The 25,992-nt window shown below is 43.8% G+C and overlaps 1 protein-coding gene across 1 annotated transcript; it reads left to right on the top strand.

Annotated features, from left to right (window-relative positions):
- Window positions 1-289: 289 nt before the first annotated feature.
- VPS33A (VPS33A core subunit of CORVET and HOPS complexes) lies at window positions 290-25,992 on the top strand. The gene is made up of 13 exons (XM_059040679.2): window positions 290-500; window positions 3,009-3,074; window positions 3,894-4,021; window positions 4,896-5,082; window positions 11,654-11,770; window positions 12,691-12,865; window positions 16,228-16,421; window positions 17,850-17,976; window positions 18,861-18,928; window positions 20,446-20,583; window positions 23,011-23,148; window positions 24,849-25,017; window positions 25,398-25,992. The coding sequence occupies exons 1-13, from the start codon at window positions 399-401 to the stop codon at window positions 25,577-25,579; spliced, it is 1,791 nt and encodes a 596-aa protein (XP_058896662.1). The 5' UTR covers window positions 290-398; the 3' UTR covers window positions 25,580-25,992.

Raw genomic sequence — 25,992 nt, 5'->3', positions numbered from 1 at the left:
TTAAAAGATTTACATTCAAGTTTAGCTTCGTTACCATTTTACAGCGAGTATGCTTGCTGATAAGATGAAAGTCTCGATTTTTAAACGGGACGAGTAGGATCCGGTCTCTGCCCTTAAACCCAATTCTCAGCGCCCAACTGAGGTGCCTTGGACTGAGGCGGGGTCTGGACGGGTCTGTCGGTCGTGGGGAGCCTCGTAACCCACGCAGTGGAAGAAAGAGGCGGGCGCTAGGGCCTGGGGAGAGAGCAGCAGGCACCCGTCGATTCCGGTTTCCGGGTTTGGCTTGCTGTCAGAGCCCCTCGTCACGTGAACATGCCGTCACGTGACAGCGTCTGTGGGCCTCGCGTAGGTAAAGCAGATCCGGTTGGATCGCTGGGAAAAGAGAGCGGTAGGGCAAGATGGCGACGCACCTGTCCTACGGGCGAGTGAACCTGAACGTGCTGCGCGAGGCGGTGCGTCGCGAGCTGCGCGAGTTCCTGGACAAGTGCGCGGGAAGCAAGGTGAGGGACAGTGCGCGGCGACATCTCCCTCCGGCGCCGTCCGGCCTGGCCTGATCAGGTCTCTGACCGCCTGGGCTTCAGGTGTACGAGGTTTCCTAGGGCTTCCAGGAGAGCTGGCGGGAATGATAAGTCGGGGAGAGGGGTCCGCTGGTGGGGCCTGGGGCGTGCAGCCCGCAGTCCGCGTGGCATCGTGATTGTTTCACGGCAGCAGAATAAGCCACCGTGCTGTCTCAGCCCCTAGTGAACCAGCTTGTGGTCAGGTCGAGGGGCGGGTCTGGTGCTCCCCAGCTCCCATCCCAGACACTGGAACTGGTGAGGCGGGCCCGGTCCAGGGACGTAGCTGGTCCGGTATCCATTCATTACAATGATCATACGTTTCGTTAAAAATCATACCCTCGGGCTTCCCTGGTGGCGCAGTGGTTGAGAATCCGCCTGCCGATGCAGGGGACACGGGTTCGTGCCCCGGTCCGGGAAGATCCCACATGCCGCGGAGCCCCTGGGCCTGTGACCCGTGGCCACTGAGCCTGCGCGTCCGGAGCCTGTGCTCCGCAACGGGAGAGGCCGCAACAGTGAGAGGCCCGCGTACCACACACACACACACACACACACACACACAAAAAAAAAAACATACCCTCAAAAGTATGAAGCACCAGCCCCTTACAACCTGCTGCTCCCTCGGATTATGAGAAGTTGTAGCTATTTGAGGTTTTAACGTCGGCTTCCTTAAATAGTATTGTTCCTCCTGTTAGACGTTTATTAGCACCCAGCTCACAATGGAATCAGAAACCGTAGATTAGAGACTTCATAGGATTTCTTTTAAGTGGTATTACCTCTCCTCTCTCCCCCTAGGATTTATCAGTCCCTCTAAGTAACTGGCAGTACAACTCTGAAGAGAAAAGGAAAATTGGGGAAACTCGGGAATCAGTATTAGAAAGAATAGGACCTCAAGAGGTAGAGTGGATGCTAGAAGCAATTGAGAGAAAACAGAAGCAGGCTAAGTCCTATGTGCCCAGTTCAAGCTCAGGAAATAAATCTGAAATCTGAATGGGATCATGGATTGTATCAATGTCAATATCCTGGTTGTAATACCTATTGTACTATAGTTTTGCAAAATGTTTCCATTGGGGGAAACTGGGCAAAGTGTACTAGGGGGTCTCTGTATTATTTCTTACAACTGAATATTAATGTACAGTTATCTCAATAAAAATTTCAATTAAAAATGAAATAAAAAGAAATTACACTGGAGTTTAGCAGTAGTAGGGCCCCAGAGCACTACCCTTTGGGATTATTAAGTCCTAGGTTGGAGTCCTGACTCCTTTATACTGTGTACGTCCAAGGTCCCTATATGGCCTTGGACGTTACTTAAACTTTCTGAGCCTTTAAAAATTTCCTCTTCTGGGACTTCCCTGGTGGCACAGTGGTTAAGAATCTGCCAGCCAATGTAGGGGACACGGGTTTGAGCCCTGGTCCAGGAAGATCCCACGTGCTGTGGAGCAACTAAGCCCTTGCGCCACAACTACTGAGCCCACGTGCCATATCTACTGAAGCTCGTGCGCCTAGAGCCCGTGCTCTGCAACAAGAGAAGCAACGACAATGAGAAGCTCCCGCACCGCAATGAGGAGTAGCCCCTGCTTGCCGCAACTGGAGAAAGCCCGCACGCAACAAGACCCAAAACAGCCAAAAATTAAAATTAATTAATTAGTTTAAAAAATATACAATTCAATTAAAAAAATTTTCCTCTTCTGTCAAAATAAGATTTGTAATACCTATATCAGAGATTTTATTTTTTATAATTCGATTATATGATACTTATATATAAAATACAAGTTGAGGACTTCCCTGGTGGTGCCGTGGTTAAGACTCCACCTGCCAATGCAGGGGACACGGGTTCAAGCCCTGGTTCATGCCACGGAGCAACTAAGCCCTTGTGCCACAACTGCTGAGCCTGCGCTCTAGAGCCCATGAGCCACAACTCCTGAGCCCGAGTGCCACAACTCCTGAGCCCGAGTGCCACAACTCCTGAAGCCCGCGCACCTAGAGCCTGTGCTCCGCAACAAGAGAAGCCACCGCGATGAGAAGCCGTAGCCCCTGCTCGGGAGAAAAAGTCTGCGTGCAGCAAGAGAGACCCAGTGCAGCCATACATACATACATACATACATACATAAGTAAATAATAAAACACAAGTTGAGTTGTTGCAATTGGCAGTTTCCATATGGTTCAGTCTAATAATAATACCATGACACAGATACACAACAAAGTACAGTTCCTTCTTTCCTTTGAGGACAGAGATTAGGTCTTAACTTTTCCATTACCACCAGTAACATCACTTGCCCTGATGCTATTTTTTTAAGACCTGTAGGATATGAATGTGACCAGAGCCAGTTACAATCTTTGTTAATTCAAACTTTGAGGCCAATAGTTTTACTACGTATGACTGCTGTTTTCTGTTGATATTGTTGAAATTGCTGATACTAACTGTAGTAAGAGAATGTTTCTCCCCTCTTACAGGCAATAGTTTGGGATGAGAACCTCACAGGACCATTCGGCCTGGTTGCACAGTATTCACTACTGAAGGTAAATGAGCTGTTTGGGTTTTGTTCAGGGATTGATAATTCTGTACTTTAGGGACTTCCCTGGCAGTCCAGCTGTTAAGACTCTGTGCTTCCACTTCAGGGGGCGCAGTTTCGATCCCTGATCCGGGAACTAAGATCCCGAATGCCGCGAGTTGCGGCCATAAATTTAAAAATTAAATTAAATTAAAAATAGGGCTTCCCTGGTGGCGCAGTGGTTGAGAGTCCGCCTGCCGATGCAGGAGGCGCGGGTTCGTGCCCCGGTCCGGGAGGATCCCACGTGCCGCGGAGCGGCTGGGCCCGTGAGCCATGGCCACTGAGCCTGCGCGTCCGGAGCCTGTGTTCCGCAACGGGAGAGGCCACAACAGTGAGAGGCCCGCGTACCGCAAAAAAAAAAAAAAAAAAAAAAAAAAAATTCTGTACTTTAGCAATAATAATAAGTTTACATTTCCTCCTGAGTAGTTGGCTTGCAAGGCTGTTTGGCTTTTATAAACACCAATGCCAGTGCCTGGCTAACATTTTGTGTACCGCAGTCCTTTGGCTGATGATTCTATACTGATCCTAACTACTAGCATTGTATTATGTGACTGTTACCCGGTGTCTTTGATAGTTCATCACATGAGAGTCATTTAAATTCAGATACAGTAGGAGTGACTTCATCCTGAAACTTTGTCCTTTATACAGCTGGCTTTGGGAAATCTAAATTTTGATAACAAAGTATTGATGTACATTTGACTGGGAGTGTTTATGATGTCTGAGTCTGGATACTATATGTAAATTTCAGGGGTTTTGTTAACGTTTTTGTGTGTGTTTGTTTTCCTAGGAACATGAAGTGGAGAAAATGTTCACGCTTAAAAGAAGTCGTTTGCCAGCAGCTGATGTCAAGAATATTATTTTTGTTGTCAGACCCAGGCTAGAATTGATGGATATAATCGCTGAAAATGTGCTCAGGTATCTCTCAGAGCTTAAGTTTGGGCCAAAAGAAGTTAATCTTTCTCATGGTTTTAATGTCCTGAGCTTTTCATTGTGAACCCGTTCTCTTGCCAGTATCTTGGAAAGTGGTCTTTTGGAAAAACTGGGACAAGCACAGAAGGATACAGCAAAGGAAAGTGCGAAACTTGTGACATTGTGCAAAGAGTTTGAGAGCTCGGTTATCATAAAACCCATTCTTTCAGGACAGCTAAAAGTTTGGACGTTTATCAGTAGAAAGGACACTGATTTTAAAAACAAAAAACAAAACACCTCTAATGGTTATACTGAATATAAGGTGCTTGAATTTCATAAGCAAAGTAAGAGCTGATTAAAATTTAATTTAGCATCCAGTCTAGAGAGAGGAAGTTCTCTCAGCCCAGTCTGTACTCTGTGGTATAATCGATTGATGTGGCCCCTAAAATCTTAAAAGCTTATGGGCTATTTTGAGAAGTCCAGTGTCGAGGAGAGATAGGAGTCAAGAGCGATGTTTCGTTTTAATATGAGATGCTGTGGCTGCATTGGCTTGGTTAAAGAACAATTTGTTTTCAACAAGACACAGATATCCTGTTTCAGTAAACCTGAGAGCTTTAATGCCCCCATAAATAGTTTAAGAGAAAGCTAGAAAATGCAAATACTGGCTATGAATCAACGCTTTCCTGTCAGGGGAAAAAAAAAAGAGAGAGAGCGAGAAAGCGACTGTTAACAGTTTGGGTCTGAAAGTCAATGTTCATATGTTTCTCTAGCCAGCATTTATTTAGTGCCTCCTGTGTGCCCGGCAGTTTGAATAAAGTTAAGTGAAAGAGTCTGTGATTCGAAAGAGCTTGTAAGCTAACAGATGTTCCTTCTTTTGCAGTGAAGACAGACGTGGCCCAGCCAGAGATTTCCACATTTTGTTTGTGCCACGACGTAGCTTATTGTGCGAACAGCGGTTGAAGGATCTAGGTGTTTTGGGATCCTTTATTCATAGGGAGGAGTACAGCCTAGATCTCATTCCATTTGATGGGGATCTCTTATCCATGGAGTCAGAGGGTGCATTCAAAGTAAGTTTGGCGTTTTCTTTTTTAACGTCAGACTTTAATCTTTGCCAAATTTGTGAGCATGACGGTCATGTTATAGTTTGTATCTGTTGATCCCATACCCCTAATTTGTCCCTTCCCCCTCCACTCCCCACCGGTAGCCACTAGTTTGTTTTCTATGTGTCTGTGAGTCTGTTTCTGTTTTGTGTATACATTCATTTGTATTAATTTTTTTTAGATTCCACATATGAGTGATGTCATGTAGTATTTGTCTTTGTCTTATTTCATTAAGCATAATATTCTCTAGGTCCATCCATGTTGCTGCAAATGGCAACATTTCATTCTTTTTAGTTTTTTAAGGAACCTCCAGACTGTTTTCCAGTGGCTGCACCAATTTACATTCCCACCAACAGTGCAGGAGGGTTCCCTTTTCTCCACACCCTCTCCAGCATTTGTTATTTGTAGACGATTTTTTAAAATTAATTTTTATTGGAGTAGAGTTGCTTTACAATGTTGTGTTAGTGTCTGCTGTGTAGCAAGGTGAATCAGCTATACGTATACCTATAGCCCCTCTTTTTTGGATTTCCTTCCCATTTAGGTCACCACAGGGCACTGAGTAGAGTTTCCTGTGCTGTACTGCAGGTTCTCATTAGCTATCTATTTTATACACAGTGGTGTATATATGTCAGTCCCAATCTCCCAGGTCATCCCTCCCTCCCTCCCCCCGCCTTGGTATCCATACGTTTGTTCTCTACATCTGTGTCTCTGTTTCTGCTTTGCAAATAACTGATGGCCATTCTGACCAGTGTGAGGTGATACCTCATTGTGGTTTTGATTTGCATTTCTCTAATAATTAACGATCTTGAGCAGCTTTCCCCGTGCCTCTTGGCCATCTGTGTGTCTTCTTTGGAGAAATGTCTATTTCTTCTGCCTATCTTTTGATTGAGTTGTTCGGTTTTTTGTTATGGAGTTGAAGGAGCTGTCTGTATATTTGGGGAATTAAGCCCATGTCGGTTGCATCATTTGCAAATATTTTCTCCCAGTCCATAGGTTGTCTTTTCATTTTGTTTACGGTTTCCTTTGTTGCGCAAAAGCTTATAAGTTTGATTAGGTCCCATTTGTTTATTTTTGCTTTTATTTCTGTTGCCTTGGGAGATTGACCTAAGAAACATTGCTACATTTTATGTCTGAGAATCTTTTGCCTATGTTCTCTTCTGGGAGTTTTATGGTGTCATATCTTATATTTAAGTCTTTAAGCATGGCACATTTTTAGAATTGGGCATTTATCTTTTCGTTATAAGAGTTTTAAGAATTCTTAATATATTCTGGATGCAAGTCTCTTACCAGATATTTGATTTGCAAATATTTTCTCCCATTCTGTGGGTTCTTTTCACTTTTTGGTGAAAGGGATATCTCAGTGCGCCAAAGATTTTAACTTTGATGAAGTTCGATTTATCTATTTCAGTCTCTTGTTGCTTATGCTTTCGGTGTCGTATGTGATCTAAGGTCATGAATTTACTCCTATGTTTTCTTCAAAGAATTTTATGATTTTGGTCCTACATCTAGGTCTTTGATGCGTTTTGAGTTTATTTTTATCTGATGGGAGGTCGGGGTCCAACTTCCTTCTGTATGTGCAGGTATGCATGTGGATATCCATGTGTTCCAGCACCATTTGCTGAAAGAGTATATTTTCCTCAGTTAATTGTCTTGGTACCCTTGTCGCAAATCAGTTGTCCCTAAATGTGTTTATTTCTGGTGTCTCAGTTCCACCGCATTGATCAATATGTCTGTCCTTAATGCCAGCAACACACTGTCTTGATAAATATAACTTTGTAGTAAGCTTTGAAATTTGGAGGTATGAGCCCTTCAAAGTAGTATATCACTTTTTTTCTTTCAGTCTGTATTTTTTTTCTCTCTCACTGTTGTGGCCTCTCCCGTTGCGGAGCACAGGCTCCGGACGCGGACGAGCAGGCCCAGCGGCCATGGCTCACGGGCCCAGCCGCTCCGCGGCACGTGGGATCTTCCCGGACCGGGGCACGAAGCCGCGTCCCCTGCATCGGCAGGTGGGCTCTCAACCACTGCACCACCAGGGAAGCTTAAATTTTTATTTTTATTGGCCGCACTGAGTGTGTGGGATCTTAGTTCCCCAAACAGGGATCGAACCCTCGCCCCCTGCAGTGGAATCGCGTTTTCTTAACCACTGGACCACCCGGCAAGTCTCAGTCTGTATTTTTTGAGTCTTAATAAATCCTTCTCTACCTGAAGACATAGAAAATCTTTATTTTCCTTTAAAAGTTTTGAAGTTTTGCTTTTCATATTCAGGTCTTTAATTCAGCTTGAACCATGTGTTTGGAGTGTGTGATGTGAAGTAGGGGCTAATTTATTTTCATCTGTATTTTTCCATACGGGGCTTATTGATTTTTTCCATACAGTGCCAGTTGTTCCCGCGCAGTTTTTCCCCACTGATTATTTTCGGCGTGTGTTTGTTAGCGAACATGCATATCTTTGTTCCCCAGTTCTGGATGCTTTTTCCAAATGTGATTTTATGTATTGGTTTGGTTTACAACTTTATTTCAAAGAATGCTTTCTCGCATAAGAATATTACTTTATGTTTAAAAAAGTAATTTGAAAATCTTTTGTAAACATAATCTGTGTACATGAAAATTTTCTTTGCGTAAGAAAGGGTACAGAATGAAAAGTAAGCCACTCTCCACCCAATTCTCAAAATGCCGTACCTCCCAGAAGCAATCACTGTTACTCGTTCTTTTTTATTTGCTTTTGGAAGTGCTTTTGGCAGCTACAGCTCATAGTATATATGAGCTTTTATTCAAATGGTAGCATATCCTATATAACTTTGGTAACTTGCTTTATTCTCTTAATAATATATCTTGGAGTCATTTTCTACCATCTATGAAAATACTTTTTCATTCTTAGCTGAAGCTGCATACTGTTCCATTGTTGGATGTACCATGATTTATTAAGTCAGTCCCCTTTTGGAGGACATTTTGTTGTTTCTCATCTTATGCTTTTAGAGGCAGTGCTACAGTGAATTACCTCATGCGTAGCTCACTGTATACGTGGGCCCTGTGTCTGTAGGCTCTTTACCTGCCTTTGACATCTGTCTTTTGACTTAGCTTATGGTCGTTTTGCTATGCGTACTTTCTTAGTGTAATCATATGTATCTGTATTTCCTTCTTTGAGTTATGCGTTATGTGACGTTGGTGCTGCTGGTCTGGAGACTAGAACTTTTGAGAACCACTGGTGTTGTGCACAAAATTATTTCACACTCTTTCTTCCCTAGTATGTTGTTACAGTGACCACCGCTTTCAAAGAGTTAACCTGAGGAAGAACTCAGTGGCACCACTGATGAATTTTATAACCAGGAGAGTTTCTTGGCTCTTCTTTTCAGCCATGTTCCCCACTGATTTGCTTACAGTAAATCTCTTCCAGTGACGGTACAGATTTCCCGCCCCCCAACATTTTATATGAAAAATTTCAAATATACAGAAAAGTTGAAAGAATGGTACAGTGAACACCCGTATACTCATCACCTAGGTTCTGGAATGAACATTTTGCTATATTCGCTTTGTCACATAGCTATAATGGTATACCCTCATGTAATTAATTCACATCCGTGTAATTAATGTGAATTGGTAGCAGCTGAGGAAAACTTGTCCTGGCCTGACAAAAACTGTCCAGAGGAGAGATTTCCTGTTTATTTAACCGCTGGTTTGCAAAAAAGAACAGAATTCTTTTCTGCTGAGAATTTCAAGCCCTTGGCTTATATATGTTCACTTAAGATTCTATTTTAGAAGTCAAAGATTTCTCCTGGATAAAAAAGCTGAGAGTTCTACCTAATGTTAAATTCAAGCCTGATTTCTGATAGAGTTGAGGTAATTTTACTTATTTATGTGATTTTAAGCAGTGAGCATAATTTAGCTTTTCATGGCATCAGGAGGCACATGTAGATCTCTCTGTGCTTCTGGGCTATGATTATGATCGTCTTGAACTTTGCACTGTACAAAACGCGGGAAGTAGAGTTCAGCTCATTGAACTCTAATGCTCAGTCACAGGGCTTCAACTATTGTGGCCTTCGTATGTATATATAGAAATCAGTATACGTAAAATCTACCTACCTCCTTTGTAAAAACTGCAAGGGAGCAGACGGTAGAGGCCTCCCTCCCGAGGCGGCGGTGTGGGTGCTACCCGCTGGGGCTCACGGGCCCGCGCATCCTTCCCGGCGAAGGCGGGCCAGGCCCAGTGGCACGGATGTTTCCATGCAGGCGATTTTGACAGCAGTCGTCACACCAAGCTATTACGAAGTGTGACGTCAGTCTGGAGGACGGATAATACATAAGCCAGTTCCTGACACGCTGTCTTACACGGAAACATCTGAGACCGTCGGTCCACCCCACTTTGCCATTGAACATGATCCCTATGAGCAAATAATACATAATTGTTGAAATGTAACTAAAATGTGGAAAATATGTATATCTTCTTCTGGCGCAAGGAATATTATGGTAAAAGAGTTTAAAACTGTGGCCTTTCATTTATACAAATGGAAAATTGTATTGACTTCTCTCAAGTAGTAAGGTAAGGGAGGAAAGATCAAGTTGTCTCCAGCCTATGCCCTAGTCACAGTACCATATTTTTTTCTCCTTAAGACTTTCAAAGCAAAGTTTAAAGGAACTGCATGATTGAATGAGTTTATGTTGTCCTTTTAATAATTTTAGAATGTAAAGTTTTCCTTAAAAGGTCTTACTTCTTATATGGTGTGCTAGACTGGCTGGTGTTATGTGAGTGAAGCACTATAATTTTAGTTAAAATCAAAACCGCCTACCCTTTTTTCCCCCAACCTGAAGTAAGAATTGCCTACAATTAGGTCAAGAAAACAAACACATTCCAAGTAGTTACAAGTACACCTGTTTAAAATTCATTTTCATTAGTTTGATAAACATAGGAAAACAAAACAAAACAAACCAAAAAACTGCCAGGTATTCTATTGTGTAGGCATGTGGGACTTTGGGGTCAAAAAATATGTGTATTTAAATGTTCATGGGTATTAGCATTTGTCCCTCCAAAAATGTCCTCATGGCTTGAAGTACCAGGTGATTCCACAAGCACAGAATACAGGGATATTAGTACAAATAATCTTCCCACCACCAATTATAATAGAGCAAAAAATTCAAGATCAATATGTCATCAACTTTTAAATTTTTTTTAAAAAGAATTACAAAAGAATGTCTATAGTAATACAACTTTTTAAGTTTAAAAAAATGAATACGATTTTGAGGGATATTCCCTAATATTTTTTCTTCTTGAATTTTTAGCTTAGCTCTGCTCTGATAGGAGTTTTAAGTAATTTTTCAAGAAAGTATGTCTTCGGACATTCTTGAGTTGGACATGTCGTATGCAGTGAAATGTTAAAATCATCAGACTTGGAAGAGCCCCCAAGCACTCTCCCTAGGCTGTTTCCAGGCACAGCCCTCCTTCCTCCCTGGGTGGAGCACGTGAGTCCCACCCTCATCCTTAATGCCTCCTGTGTCCCCTCCCTCCCGGCTTTGGAGGCTGGAAGCACGTTGGGAGGGTCGGTGAGGGATGTCTGGTACAGTGTTCCATTTTGACTTATGAGTGGATGATGATTGTACAAAAAAATAATAATAATCCAAACAATTTCTAATAATAAAAGCTAACATTTGTTAAGGACTTTATGTTTCAGGTACTGGGATGAAATGTTTTACATGCAGTTACCTCATTTAATCCGTATATATAATATACGTATATATAATCTGTATGATATACTCCCTTCTGCAGGCAATAAATAAGGCACAGAGAGGTTACCTAAGTGGCCGAGGGCACCAGTTGGGAAGTGACACAGCCGAGGTTCAGATCAAGACAACCAGAGTCGAGAACCTGTGCTCTTACCCATATCAGAACTGCTAGAGTCTCTCCTCTCACTTCCTAGCTGATTTTGTGTATATTTTTTGGTCCCTTTTTCTATGCAGAAAAGTATAATTTTGTCTACTTTACAAAATATACCTGTATATTTTATAAGGTAAAATATATTTTCTCAAAATGAGATCACTCTGTAAAGATTCTTCAGCTACCCCTTTCTCATTTCTCAAGATGTTATGGCCTTCATTTGCTGTCAGTACATATGAAATTGGCGTCATGTTTGTAAAAAGTGCCAGGTATTCTGTTGTGAGGTCATCTGGGACTTCGGGGGGTTATGTGCGCTATGTGGCCCCCCCCCCCCCCACGGTGTCCTCCTGGCCTTTACACTAACAACGGTGAGTGAGAGAGCCCAGGCCCCGTGTCAGTCTTTCTTAGTCAGTAGCTTAGTCAAGAGCTGATAAACTAAGAGGAGTGCCTTCCTGAAGACTCTGCCACGGGAGAATTGCTGCCATAGCTGCCCCCCGACGACGGAGCTTTTGGCCTCCTGGCGTGGGCTGGACCCGAGTCTGCAGCTTCCTGGCAAAGTGGGAATGAGTAGAAATGGTCTTACCCGGTGGCTGCGTAGCCCCGGCGCCAGACAGAGGTGGGTGCCTCACGCACGCAGATGACCGTGACCGTGACCGGCCCTTCCTCCCCGCAGGAGTGCTACCTGGAGAGCGACCAGACCAGCCTGTACCACGCAGCCAAGGGGCTGGTGACCCTGCAAGCTCTGTACGGGACGGTCCCCCAGATCTTTGGGAAAGGAGAGTGCGCCCGGGTGAGAAACGGCAGGTGCTTCCGGTGGGGGAGGAAGGGTCCCCTGGTCCCCAGGGAGGGAAGGAGTGGGCATCTGTTTACAAATACAGTCAATCCTTTTTACGTGGGAATTCACCTATTTGCCGAAATGTATTTGTAGCCCCCAAATCAGTGTTCACAGTGTTTTGTGGACCTGCTCAGAGTGGCAGTAATTGGAGTTGTCCAGCGTGCATGTTCCCAGCTGAGGTGACACAGAGCAACCCTCTGCCTTCAGCTCATACCACAAACTGGTGTCCTTTTTGCCGCTATATAATGCCATGTGCTGCTCAGGGCCGATTTTTTTTTTTTTTGGTGCTCTTTTTGATGGTGATTTTGCTGTTTAAAATGGCCCCCAAGGGCGGTACAGAAGCACTGTCTAGTGCTCAGAACGCCCAAAGGCTGTGATGGGCCTTAGGGAGAAATCTCGGGTTAGATGAACTTCGTTCAGGCGCGAGTGATGGTGTTAGAGAATCAACGGCATACGTTTAATGTGTCTTTAAACAGAAACACCCGTAAGACAAGGTTATATATTGATCAGATGACAAAAACGTTATAACCAGAGGTTCGCGGCACCCTAACCCTGATTGACCCTCGGGGCAGTGGTGCGGCATTTGCGGATTCAGTATTCACGGCACCTCTATAGAACAGAACTACTGTGAAAAACAGAAATAGACTCTGAATTATGCCCCGTTGAGAAATAGCTGCTGCCACTGGCTAAAGCGTAAGTGTTGGGACAGGCAGCCAGCAGCGAATGCTTTTCTGTGGCTGCTTATTTCTTATCCATCTCACCCTTCCACAGTTGTTCTCCTTTTTTCACTTTTTTGATTCTTTCCGTTTTTAGCCGAATTTTTTAATCTGCTTATTCCCAGGAGGGTCCCACCTGATCCCATGTTTTGTTTCCAGCAAGTGGCCAATATGATGATCAGGATGAAGAGAGAGTTTACAGGGAGCCAGAATTCAATATTCCCTGTTTTTGATAATCTCTTGTTGCTCGATCGGAATGTGGATTTGTTAACGCCTCTTGCCACGCAGCTTACGTACGAAGGACTCATTGATGAAATTTACGGCATTCAGAACAGTGAGTAAAGTAACACCTACTTTTACTAATAGGTAATCTGATAAAAATATCCAAAAGGCCATTTTTTTTAGAAGGTGCTTCCTTTTCAAATAAATCAGAGAATATTTGAAAAAAATAAAAACGCTGACTTTAGACCTGCAGACGCTAGGATTAAACGACATCTGAGGGACTTCCCCGGCGGTCCAGTGGTTAAGACTTCATTCTTCCAATGCAGGCGGCATGGGTTCAATCCCCGGTCAGGACACTAAGATCCTGCATGCTGCACGTGTGGCTAAAAAAAAAAAAAAAATTAAACGACATCTGAGCCAACTACCATTGTCCGTCACACAAGGGCTGGCAGATGTTTACTGCACAGGACTGTGCCTGCCCCCTGTGAGCAGAGGCCAAGGGCTAAATAAACAGATGGCTCTGCAGTTGGAGAACATAGATGCCGTGGCAGGCCATTGTTCAGGAAAGCTTCTGCAAGAGGTGGCCTTGGTACTGGGTTTGGGAAGAGGGGTAGAGTTTGGGGGGAGTGCTGGCGAGGGGCAGGTGGCATAATACCTGCAGGGGACCATGGGACGACCGGCTTGCTGAGGCAGAGAGCAGAGCTGGGATGTTCTGGGGCAACGGCTGATACGGGAGGTTGGGGACACTCGCCGGAAGATTTGAAGGCCCGCTAGAGTTTAGACCTGACAGACTGTTGGGGTCAGAGGTCACAAATGTTTTATTTGGTTTTGGTCCTCATGATGTTGGTCTGTCTGTCTGTTTCTGTCAGCATGTCAAATTGGAGAGAATTTTTAATAATCATCCTGATGGATGCCATGTCTCTTTTTAAATTTATTTTTATTTTCCTGGCCATGCCACGCGGCTTGCGGGATCTTAGCTCCAGGGGTCAAACCCAGGCCCTCAGAAATGAAAGCACGGAGCCCTACCCGCTGGACCGCCAGGGCATTCCCACGTGTGCCATGTCTTTAAAAACATCTGAAGCTCCGGCGACCCCGAGGTCACATCCGCACATTGCAGCTGGTGCCCAGTGGAGACCCTGCTTTAGACAGGCCCCTGTCTCCAGTTTACGACAGGTCCCACCACTCCCTCTGTCCCATCCAGGCCCCCTTCTCTGGTTTCCATCAGCCCCTGGCCTCTGTTGCCATCCTGAATCACATCACAGGGAGCCAAGGAACGGCCTAGAAGGAGAAAACACAGAGACAGAAAACAGAGTAGTGGTGGCCAGGACTCATAGAGGACGGGGGGTGACTGCTTATTGGGTATGGGGTTTCCTTTTGGGATAAAAAGGTTCTGGAACTAGGCACTAGCTGTGGTTGTACAAAGTTGTGTATGTACTAAGTGCTCCTGCAGTGTTCACTGTAAGATGGTTAAAATGGCAAATTTTATGTTATGCATATTTTACCATAAGGATGGATGGGTGGCCAAGGGAATAGGTGAAGACGCAGCCATGAAGAGGGGTTTCGACAACACAGAGTCTTTAATGATAAAGTTGTAAAAAGTCTTATTTTTAAATTATTTCTTCCAACAGATGACATCTTAAATACTTTCTAAAACTCCATTTCATTGACAGAGGAGTTCTGTGCTGGATAGTGGGTGGGAGTCAAAGAAACAAGGTAGCAGGGCTGTTGGAAAAAAAAAAAAAAAAAAGCCAGAAGGAAACGAGGGTGCCTCTCCTCTCATGGTCCCAGAGAGTGAAACACCCAGGAGACCATTAAAGGGAGCTAGAGTTTAGAGCAGGGAGATGACCTGTGAGGCAGCCTCAGAGGGCTCTGTCTAAGACAGGTGAGAGGTAGGAGGGGATTCTCCAAGAAGAGAAGGAATATGTATAAATTCACAGTTTCTCTGCAACAAGGTTTTTCCATAATATGAGTCAAATATCAATTAAGGGAAAATTGGAAAAATAAAGAAGGAAAACATAGATCTCCCATTATCCCTGAAGCCCTACCCCCCAAACCTTGGAACAGCCAGTGTTAATAGTTTGGTGTATTTCCTTATAGTCTTTTTCTATGCAGAGTTTATTTTAGTTAACAAAAAATAAATAGCGTCAGCTTGTCCAAATTATTCTGAACCTCTTTTTTTGTCTTTTTTTTTTAACCGCGCGGCTTGCGGGATTCCCCAACCAGGGATTGAACCCTGGCCCTTGGCAGTGAAAGCGCAGAGTCCTAACCACTGGACCGCCAGGAAATTCCCTGAACCTCTTTATTGATTTGGTGTAATATGAGCATTTTCTCAGCATATGCATAATTTTAACAGCTTAATTAAAATCCATAATATATATTATACCATGGTTTGCATAATCCTTCCCCTAATGTTGGGCATTTTAGCTTATTTGGGGTTTTTTTATGGTTATAAAAGCATCTGTATACAAAAATTTTTTTTTCATATAGCATATTACTTTCTTTCGCTACATTCTCTGATGCGGAATTTTGGGGTCAAAGGTGTTAATGTTACAAGGCCCTTGATTCATATTGCCGAGCTTCTTAGAGTTAAACCAGTTTATAGGCAACTCGTGAGGGCGTGTGGGGTGTTCCCGGAAATGGTGACTAAGTTGGTTTGGCAGGAACAGAGGCGGGAGAAGAGGGTTAAGGCTACTTAGTGGAGGGACTGGATGCTATGCTGAGGAATTTGGGAGCTTGTTCTAGAGCCGCGTGGACAACTTCTGTAAAGAGCCAGATAGCAAATATTTTAGGTCATGCAGTGCCTCTGTGGAATCTCACTTCTTCATAATGTGAAAGCAGCCCCAGATGAGACATAATGAAAAGGCATGGCTTTGTGCCAATAAAACTTTATTTATAAAAACAGGAAGTGGGCTTTCAAACTATTTTCAACGACAACCTATAGTAAGAAATATGTTTTATATCATGACCTAGTACATGCACACATATGTGTGTGTGAAACTGAAGCAACATTTTATTAAAAAAAAAAAAAAACCCTACTTCATGTGATGTACTGTGGTATTTAATGTTTTGTTTGTTTATAATGCTAATTGCAACCCACCAACTTGATTTCATGATCTACTAATAGGACATGACTCACAGTTTGAAGAATTCCAGAAGATAATGGGGAAGAGCCTTGTAATTTTTTTTAGGTGAAAAAGTAACCTGATCCCTGAATAAGTTCAGGAACTGGTCATTGCTGCAGTGATTCAGATAGGTGCCCCCGAAGAGAAGGGGAACCATGGTATTAATACTGAAGAGTCACTACATTCTGTACTTTGATCGTGGAAAAATCAAAACCTCAGTGCTAGCCTCCAGTTTTTTCTAAAGCCACTTCCGTCCTCTCCTAAGTTGGAAGATTCTGTTTTGTGCCTGAGCACTTGACTGGTTCTTCCATTCAATGTGCAGAGAGCCTTGTTCCCTTCCACTGTTGTTCAGGTTACGTGAAATTACCTCCGGAGAAATTTGCACCTAAGAAACAGGGCGATGGTGGTAAGGACCTTCCCACAGAAGCAAAGAAGCTTCAGCTGAATTCTGCAGAGGAGCTGTATGCTGAGATCCGAGATAAAAACTTCAATGCAGTGGGCTCCGTGCTTAGCAAGAAAGCAAAGGTGATCTCTGCAGCGTTCGAGGTGAGACGCTTTGGTTGTCATCCTGATTCTGGCTGGACTGCCCACCCCACAAAGGAAGGAAGAGCTGCCAGAAGCGCAGCCACTAAGCAGAGCTGCAGGTCTCATCCTAAGAAACTGCGGACTCAGCCATTGGAGGACCCAAGATTTTTCTTTTTAAACTTCTTCCCAGACCCATGAGAAAAGGTGTTAAGTTTTTCTCCTCTTGGGGGAGAAAGGGGTAGTGTTTGCAGTTTACAAGCTTTCACCATAAATATTTGTTTTACCTTCCTTTTAATTATTTCCTATCTCACTTAACAGGAAGGCAGCTGTTAAAAAAAAAAAAAAAAAAAAAAAAAGGAAGCCAGCTGTACTCAAAATATCCTCTGTAATAGAACTTGCGATTTGGGCCAAAAGCTCCCAGTTTAGCCAACATGCAGGGGAACCCTGCAGATGCGGTAGGTGATAATAAGAGTGAAATCCCAGCAGCCCAGAGCTTTTAAATTGGCGGCTTCCTTATTACCTTCCTGCCCCCTTTTGTCCCACCACTGATTTATTCTTGGTTAAGCTCATTTTTGAAACATGCGAATTCAGTAAGATGCTGAACTCTGCATATTTAATCTTTGGAAACATAAATTGGGAGAATTTTTGAAGGCTGATTTTTTTACTGAGTGTGTATTCCAGGTTTCATCTTTCTTAGGAATTGTGTTTGCTAATTGATTTTCTTCAAATTTCTGAAGTTACTTTTGGCTTAAATTACTAAATTTTGCAAAAAAAAAATTTTCTCATCACCCAGTAAGGTTCTCTTTATTCATGGACAGTATTCAAGATTGAGGTTCAGCAGTAAGAATGGATTTTTTTTTTTTCTATTACGGAGGAAATGTTTTGCCGTTTATGTTCCCCTCTTAACATGTCTTTGTTTTAGTTTTTTACTCAGAAATGTTTGTGGACAACCCAGTACTGTCCCCCACAAATACTAATCACAATATGATCTGATGCCTGGAAAGAAAAAAACATTAGGCATTTACTCCCTTAAAAAGTACTAATGCAGGGCTTCCCTGGTGGCGCAGTGGTTGAGAGTCTGCCTGCCGATGCAGGGGGGACACGGGTTCGTGCCCCGGTCCGGGAGGATCCCACGTGCCGCGGAACGGCTGGGCCCATGAGCCATGGCCGCTGCGCCTGCGCGTCCGGAGCCTGTGCTCCGCAGCGGGAGAGGCCACAACAGTGAGAGGCCCGCATACCGCAAAAAAAAAAAGTACTAATGTAGTGAACGGGAACAGCGAGCCTATCTTTTCTGTTTTTCTGGGTCATGTTGGAGGTGGGTTTGGCCTGATTTATTTGTATTCTGTTCTTCCGCATTAGTATACATTAAATGTCCTCTAAGCAATACAAAGAACAGAGCACTTAAAATATTTTCCCCGCTCAACGGTGCTGCTGTTTCCCGCGTTTCAGGAGAGGCACAACGCCAAGACCGTTGGGGAGATCAAGCAGTTCGTTTCGCAGCTGCCCCACATGCAGGCAGCAAGGGGCTCCCTCGCAAACCACACCTCGATTGCAGAGCTAATCAAAGATGTAACTAGTGAGTATCCTTGGGCGTGACCGTGCTCGCCCGGGGCTGACTTGCACGCCCCCGACTGACACCGTCATCTCCGGCCCCACAGCGCCCCCTGGGGGAGGTCAGCTCAGCCTGAACACCCTATGTTATTCTCAGCGTTAAGGATTCGAATGTTTATAGTCAAAAATGTTCCCTTTGTGGTTAACTCAGTTTTTTTCATTCTTAAAATCACGTAATCATATAAAATATTCGGAATGTCGAAAAGAGAAAAAAATTCTTCCCGTAACATGAGGCAGTTAATTTTCTCGGTCTGGTTTTTTTCCTGTTGTTAAGGATTACTTAATTAGAGCAGCATCATGTTTCTGTTTTAGTTCTTGTTTTTCTCTTGAAGACTCTCTGCAGAATTGGTAGAGAGGATATGTTAAGTATTTTGAAAGGGCTTGGAAGATGTGCGTTTATTCATTAAAACACAGGCTGCAAAAGCTGAGTTGGGGATTGTTCAATGCCCTGTTTTATAAAGTATACTTTGAATCTTACGTAAACGTGTTGGAAAATCAATCCATTGTTTTCATATTAATAGAAGTGGAAATCAAGTGAAACTGGGTTGGATCTGATGATGCAAGTAAAATGCTCTTTCAAAATTAGCTTTCATTGATACTGAGAAAAAATTCTTGAGTTCTTATTAGAGTCCTAAGGATAGCAAAGGGGTACAGAGGTCGACTGTTTCTAGATGTAATTTAGGAGCTCACGCTTGTAGAGGTTTCCATGTTTCTTAGAAGATTCTTTTCAGGTGACGATTGGAACTTTTTGCTTGCTTTCTTTTTGCGTGTCTTGTTTCTTAATCATGCTCTGTGTATAAAAGGGTTAACATTAATTTCTTAGTTACAAATTTGCTAATTCCATTTTAGCTTCTGAAGACTTCTTTGATAAATTAACAGTGGAGCAGGAGTTTATGTCTGGAATAGACACTGATAAGGTATGTGTACAATAAAACTGTTCTAACAAATAATTGATACCTTATCAAACATAAGATTATACAGGCTTCCCTGGTGGCGCAGTGGTTGAGAGTCTGCCTGCCGATTCAGGGGACACGGGTTTGTGCCCCGGTCCGGGAGGATCCCACATGCCGCGGAGCGGCTGGGCCTGTGAGCCATGGCCGCTGAGCCTGCGCGTCCGGAACCTGTGCTTTGCAACCGGAGAGGCCACAGCAGTGAGAGGCCCGCGTACTGCCAAAAAAAAAAAAAAAAGATTATAGCTAGAAAAGCAATTGCTTTGATTCCCATGCCTTGTCTACATATTTTGAAGAGCAAATGCAAAATGTGAAAATAGAGATTTTATCAAGTATCAAATATTTAACATTATCCTATGCAAGGTACTTCCTACGATGCACAGAGAGGTGAGACCCAGCCCCTAAAATCAAAGACCCTTAGGACTATAATAGATAAATGAATAGATTTGCTTTCTGAGAGAATTGATCATATAATTTCCCTTAAATATTCACTTCTATTACTAAATTTAAAACGATTCGATTTATGAAAATTCCCATCTTCTGAAAAGACTCCTGTTACTTCATGCTGATAAATTGCTGCTGTTATGGTCACACACCCGGGACATGCAGCAGCCTCTCCCGAGGCTGTCCATGGAGACAGGTGAGTCCGGACAGGCCGCTGGATTGCCTGCGTGCGCCCTCACTGCTCTGGGCTCCCCAGCGCTGGTGTGTCTGCACGGTGACGGGGGTGCGTGCAGCATGGGCCAGAGGAGCCACTTTGGAGGGGGCTTAGGGAAAGTGAAGCAAAGAATGAACCGTTCTCCCACTCGTCTCCTTTTTTTTTTTTCATTTTTTATTTTATATTGGAGTAGAGTTGATTAACAATGTTGTGTTTGCTTCAGGTGCACAGCAAAGTGATGCAGATGCACATATACATACATATACACACATATGTATAGGAATAGATTATGGTATCTATTCCTTTTCAAATTCTCTTCACATCCAGGTCACCACACAATATTTTTTTTTAACATCTTTATTTGAGTATAACTGTTTTACAGTGGTGTGTTAGTTTCTCCTTTACAACAAAGTGAATCAGTTACACATATACATATGTTCCCATAACTCTTCCCTCTTGCGTCACCCTCCCTCCCACCCTCCCTATCCCACCCCTCTAGGTGGTCACAAAGCACAGAGGTGATCTCCCTGTGCTATGCGGCAGCTTCCCACTAGCTAGCTATCTTACATTTGGTCGTGTGTATATGTCCATGCCACTCTCTCACTTCATCACAGCTTACCCTTCCCCCTCCCCATATCCTCAAGTCCATGCTCTAGTAGGTCTGTGTTTTATTCCCATCCTACCACTAATCTCTTCATGACATTTTTTTTTTTTCAGATTCCATATATATGACCACGCAATATTTGACTTTGAAAACTAATAGTAAATATCAAGTCCTTTAGGTCCCCAGACCAGATGCCGGTACCGGTGTATATTTTGTTTCCAGGTCAACAGTTACATTGAGGATTGTGTTGCCCAAAAACACCCGCTGGTCAAGGTGTTGAGACTAGTCTGCCTCCAATCCGTGTGCAATAGTGGACTCAAACAAAAAGTTTTGGATTATTACAAAAGAGAAATCCTGCAGGTCAGTATAGTTTTAAATTACTAATGTGCCAGGGGAGAAAACATCTTTTTAAAAAAAAAATACTTCCCAAAGCTGCTATTTTGGTATAGTGTTTCCACTATCTTTTAAATTTTTTAATACATGGAGGGATTGTCCTTGGTATTCATTGTTTACTGTGTTTGCATCATAATAACAATAGCTAATGTTTAGTGAGCTTGTACTATGTGCCAGGCTCAACTGGCAGAGCTTTATGTGTATTCATTTGTTTCAGCCTTACAGCAGCGCTGAGTTGTATGCTCTTACCATCCCCATTTTATGGATGAGGAAATGAAGGCACAGAGTAGTGCTGTAACTTGCCCAAGGTCACCAGCTAGTATGTGGCAGAGCCGGGGCTAAAACCCAGACAGCCAGGGTCTAGTGCTCTTGCTGTTAACCCAACTCTTCGATGGAGGAGGAGAACTTTTTGCACATTTCCGATGATGATTCTTTAGCCAACTTACTTAAATCAAGCCTGTTACTTTATAATAAGGAAAAGCCCACCATTGTTTTTAAAATTCTCCCTTCTGTTTAAAAATGCCTCAGGCACTATTTATTTGCTATTACTAGTCACAGTTAAGTATGTTAGTTTTAAAACTCAACACTCATTCAGGTTGGGTTTTTGGTGGGGGGGGGGTTGTTTGTTTGTTTTTTGCCTTTTAAAAAAATTACACGTGCGTTCTCATCATATAACGTCCAAACAAAGAAGAAGTACATGGTGCGCAAACCATGACCCTCCCCCGCCTCCGCCTCCCCCATTTCCCTGCCTGGAAGGGACCAGTGTCAGCAGTTTGGTTTGTGTGCTTCCAGATTCCTGTCTCTGCACCTATGTACAAAGAATGTTTACAGACACAGACCCCGGGACGAGACCAGCTGGCTCCCCGTGCCCGTCTGTTACTCATTGGCTGTGGGACCTTGGGCAAGTTATTTAAACTTCTCTAGAAAATGGAGATAACAGTGGCCACCTCGTGGGGTTATAATAAGAATGACTGAGTTAACGTATGTAAAGCACTCAGAACACACCAGTGCCCCTCCCCCACGGAAAGTATTAGATAAGTGTTAGCTATTATTATTACTTACTATATCTTTTTTAACAAAAGTAAAATCCTTCTATACGTAATAGTCTTCTTATATTTTTTTTGTCCTTAAGAATAAATCCAGAAGGCCTTTCTTATCAGGATGTCTACATCTGCCTCTTTCTTTTTTTAATAGCTAATTATATCCCACACTAAAATTTACTGTAATTTATTTGATGCTCACTTAAGTTGGGTCCATAAATTCTGACTTTAAAGTAAAAAATTGACGTCATTCTTTGAGTGATCCAGCGAGCTGGATTCGCTGTAATGGCAAGCGGTTTTAGGGCAGGCTTCATCCCTGCCCTGCACCTGTGCCCAGGGATGGTCATTGCCTGGACTTCAGTAACATGCCCCAGAGTACAGACCAGTGGATTTGTTGCAAGTGCTTTTTTTTTTTTTAATTGAAGTAGAGTTGATTTACAATGTCAAGCCAATCTCTGCTGTACAGCAGAGTGACTCAGTTATACACATAGAGACATTCTTTTTTTTCATATTCTTTTCCATTATGGTTTATCACAGGATACTGAATATAGTTCCCTGTGCTCTACAGTAGGACCTTGTTGTTTATCCATCCTATATAGAATAGTTTACATCTGCTGACCCCAAACTCCCAGTCCTTCCCTCCTCACCCCCCTTCCCCTTGGCAACCACAAGTCTGTTCTCTGTGTCTATGACTCTGTTTCTGTTTTGTAGATGGGTTCATCTGTGCCATATTTTAGATTCCACATGTATGTGATATCACACGGTATTTGTCTTTCTCTTTCTGACTTACTTCACTTAGTATGATAATCTCTAGTTGTATCCATGTTGCTGCAAATGGCATTATTTCATTCTTTTTTATGGCTGAGTAATATTCCATCGTATATATGTAGCACATCTTTATCCATCCATCTGTCGATGGACATTTAGGTTTTTTCCATGTTTTAGCTATTGTAAATAGTGCTGCTCTGAACATAGGGGTGCATGTATTTTTTGAATTATAGTCTTGTCGGGTTATATGCCCAGAAGTGGAATTGTTGGATCATATGGCGACTCTGGTTTTCTGAGGAACCGCCACACAGATTTCCACAGTGGCTGCACCAGCTTACATTCCCACCAACCGTGTAGGAGGGTTCCCTTTCCTCCACACCCTCTCCAGCGTTCGTTATTTGTAGACTTTTTAATGACGGCCATTCTGACCGGTGTGAGGTGGTACCTCGTTGTGGTTTTGACTTGCATTTCTCTAATACTTAGTGACGCCGAGCGGCTTTTCATGGGCCTACTGGCCATGTGTACGTGGAAGTGCTCTTGTTTGAACGCTGCAGAAACCGTTTTCCTGATTCGACTTCTCTTGCAGACCTACGGCTACGAGCACATATTGACCTTACACAACCTAGAGAAGGCTGGCCTGCTGAAACCACAGACGGGGGGCAGAAACACTTACCCAACCATCCGGAAAACGTTGCGCCTCTGGATGGATGATGCAAACGAGCAGGTGAGACGCTCCCGCTCTTCAACTCATCTGAGTTCCCAGCCGACGGGTTATTTATTGCAGCAACATACGCTACGTGATCTCCGCACCCACCCTGCTTTCTAAAGACACTTCTCTAATGGTTTGGAGAAAGTCATGCATTCGTGTGGATCCCAGCAGGAAGCAGAGGGTGCTCTTGCACTGGGTAGTTTGAAGGAGTTCCATAAAGATGGGGTGGACTGGGGAGAGGCAATGCACCGGGGGACCCTCCCCAGCCGAGGCCTGAGGGCAGGGGAGGGGAGCTGTTGCAGAACCGGGAGAGAAGAGCTGTGTGGCCAGGCCCTCTGACGAGCCGAGGGACACAGCCAACCTCTGGCAGCGCCACAGAGGGGAAGTCAGGGCAACAACTCACGCTGCCATCCTCTCTCCGGTTTCCAGCTGGTGTAGAGCCCACGGGGCCGCCAGCGGGGCACAGAGCACCAGGGAGAAATGCGGGAGGATCAGGCAAAGATCCGTACAGGGAAAGCAGACGGTGAGAAGCAAGGCTCCTCCCACATCCAACCTCAGTTTCCCCTCAGAGGCGAGCACTGTAACCAGCTTGTAATCTATCCTTCCAGAAAGATTCTACGTACAGGCAAACATTTTTACATAAATGGTGCATATTCTATACCACTGGTCTCCAAAGTGGGGTGCGCCTTGCTTTGTACTTATTGTTTCCTCCAATCTTTCTAAGTTTCATTTTTCTTATTTTCTCTTTTGGTTTTTCATAAGGGACTTCATTAGGCTGCATCTTGCCGCAAAAGCTAACTAACAGTCTCCTGCCTCAGTAGCAAAATTGGTCTGTTTTTGTCCAGTGGGAATATAGATAATCTTAATTCCTGTGTTGTACAACGTAAGTCATAGATCGGTTCAGCTCTTCACGGCACTGACCTCTTTCCCCACCCCACCCACCACTTAACACTGTACCTTGAAGAGCCTCCTGTGATCTCCTGATTCTTTTAAGTTCTTTTTAATTGCTACATAGGGACTTCCCTGGCAGTCCAGTGGTTGGGACTCCTAGCTTCCACTGCAGGGGGCCTGGGTTCGATCCCTGGTCGGGGAACTAAGATCCCTCAGGCTGAGCGCCAAGGCCAAGAATAAAATAAAATAATTCTTTAAATTAATGGCTCCCTAGTGGTTTTTCAGATACATCTTATTTTATGATGTATCAGAGTTCTACTGATAGAAATTCAGGTCATTTGCAGTCCTTTGCTAGTTCGCACAGTGTTGCAGTTAATATCTTTGTGCTTCGGTCTTTCATCCTCTAGAGTACAAGCTCCTCTGTGGGATTAAGTGCCTGAAAGTGGAGTTGGCGTGTTCAGGGGTTATGTTCTCGGCTAGGGAGTTCCACTCTACCGTCCAAGAAGTTTCTTGCCAAACCAAGTAACAATTTTTTCACCTTCAGTACCTATAGATGCTTTGAGTGGCTGTTGAAGATTTGAGTCGAAAGTGAACCTTTGGCTGCTAAGAACAGAGCCCCCCAGCAGGGCTGGATTGGAACAGGATGTTTTGGTATTACTACAGCAGGATATTTCAGTATTGGAGCAGGCTGTTTCGGGAGATTGTGTTTCTGCCTTCAAAGCCAGATCAAATAATTTGGGGTTACCCCCCAAGCCACGGTTAGGAGGCTACACGTCTCCCTCTCGCCCTCTCTACAGGCCTTTTTTCCTTTCATTATTGAACAGAACCCCACGGACATATCGTATGTGTACAGTGGTTATGCCCCTCTCAGTGTGCGCCTGGCCCAGCTGCTTTCCCGGCCCGGCTGGCGGAGCATCGAGGAAGTTCTGCGTATCCTCCCAGGGCCCCACTTTGAGGAGCGGCAGCCGTTGCCCACAGGGCTGCAAAAGAAACGTAAGTCCACGGCCCGTACGCGCAGGCGATTATGCGGTGTTAGTGTGCTTTTCACGGATTATGCGGTTGCTTTGCAAAATACATTCGTAAAGTACTTGGGAGTCAGAGTCCGATATACGTACCTCTTTTGTTAGCTGTGGATTATATTGTAAGCACTAGAACCCATTACTCCCTCGGGAGAAGCCGCTTTCAACCTCTGAACTGAGGAGCTCAGAAGTTAGAAAACACATTGAGATCAAAATCATGGTCCTGAGCTTCAAATGAATTGTCTGTACCCAGACATATATGACTGTTTTTCCTTAGGAATGGTGTAATTTTTTTAAGAGGTGGGGAGAGAAGTGTCAATAATAATTCTTCACTCTGCAACGTTTATATTTTAGGTCAACCGGGAGAAAACCGAGTCACTCTGATATTTTTCCTCGGGGGTGTAACCTTTGCTGAAATTGCTGCCCTGCGATTTCTTTCCCAGCTGGAAGATGGAGGTACAGAATATGTCATCGCCACCACTAAGCTAATAAACGGGGCCAGCTGGATAGAGTCGCTAATGGAAAAACCTTTCTAGGGCGTTCAAAGGAGACTTACCGGTGAACCGCAGAATAAACTGCTCCTTTGAAGAAGTTGCTAGAAGGAAGCACAACCCCATGGAGGAATAACACGAGAATACAGAATTTACTTTGGGGTCAGCTTCTCAAATTACGCTGTTTTCTCCTTTCTGCTTGTCTTTTGTGTTCCTAATTTCTTAAGGAAAGAAGAATGGAAGAGAATCAGCCAGGGTAAAAGACATAACAGTTTTTAATGTTCTGGGCTGAGGATCTTCATTAGAGACCTCTGGAAATATGTTAAGGATGGTGGGATGGATAATCTATACAGCCACACAGATGGGTCCAGTTCTCAAGAAAGCAGGGGCCAAGCAGGTAAAAATGAAAATAAAAGTGGGAGGTCCGACCCCTAATAAACAGTGCTGAGTTTCTTAAA

This window comes from Kogia breviceps, chromosome 15, assembly GCF_026419965.1.
Source record: "Kogia breviceps isolate mKogBre1 chromosome 15, mKogBre1 haplotype 1, whole genome shotgun sequence".
NCBI classification, from domain to species: Eukaryota; Metazoa; Chordata; class Mammalia; order Artiodactyla; family Physeteridae; genus Kogia; species Kogia breviceps.
The sequence above is the reverse complement of the archived record's forward strand: the minus strand, read 5'-3'. Positions and strand labels throughout refer to the sequence as shown.

Bases quoted from the DNA above. Each gene is read 5' to 3' on its own strand.
- VPS33A (XM_059040679.2), top strand. From the start codon at position 399: ATGGCGACGCACCTGTCCTACGGGCGAGTGAACCTGAACGTGCTGCGC. The intron at 5,083-11,653 runs GTAAGTTTGGCG...TCCTCCCCGCAG, and splicing joins AGTCAGAGGGTGCATTCAAA to GAGTGCTACCTGGAGAGCGA. The intron at 23,149-24,848 runs GTGAGACGCTCC...ATTATTGAACAG, and splicing joins TGGATGATGCAAACGAGCAG to AACCCCACGGACATATCGTA.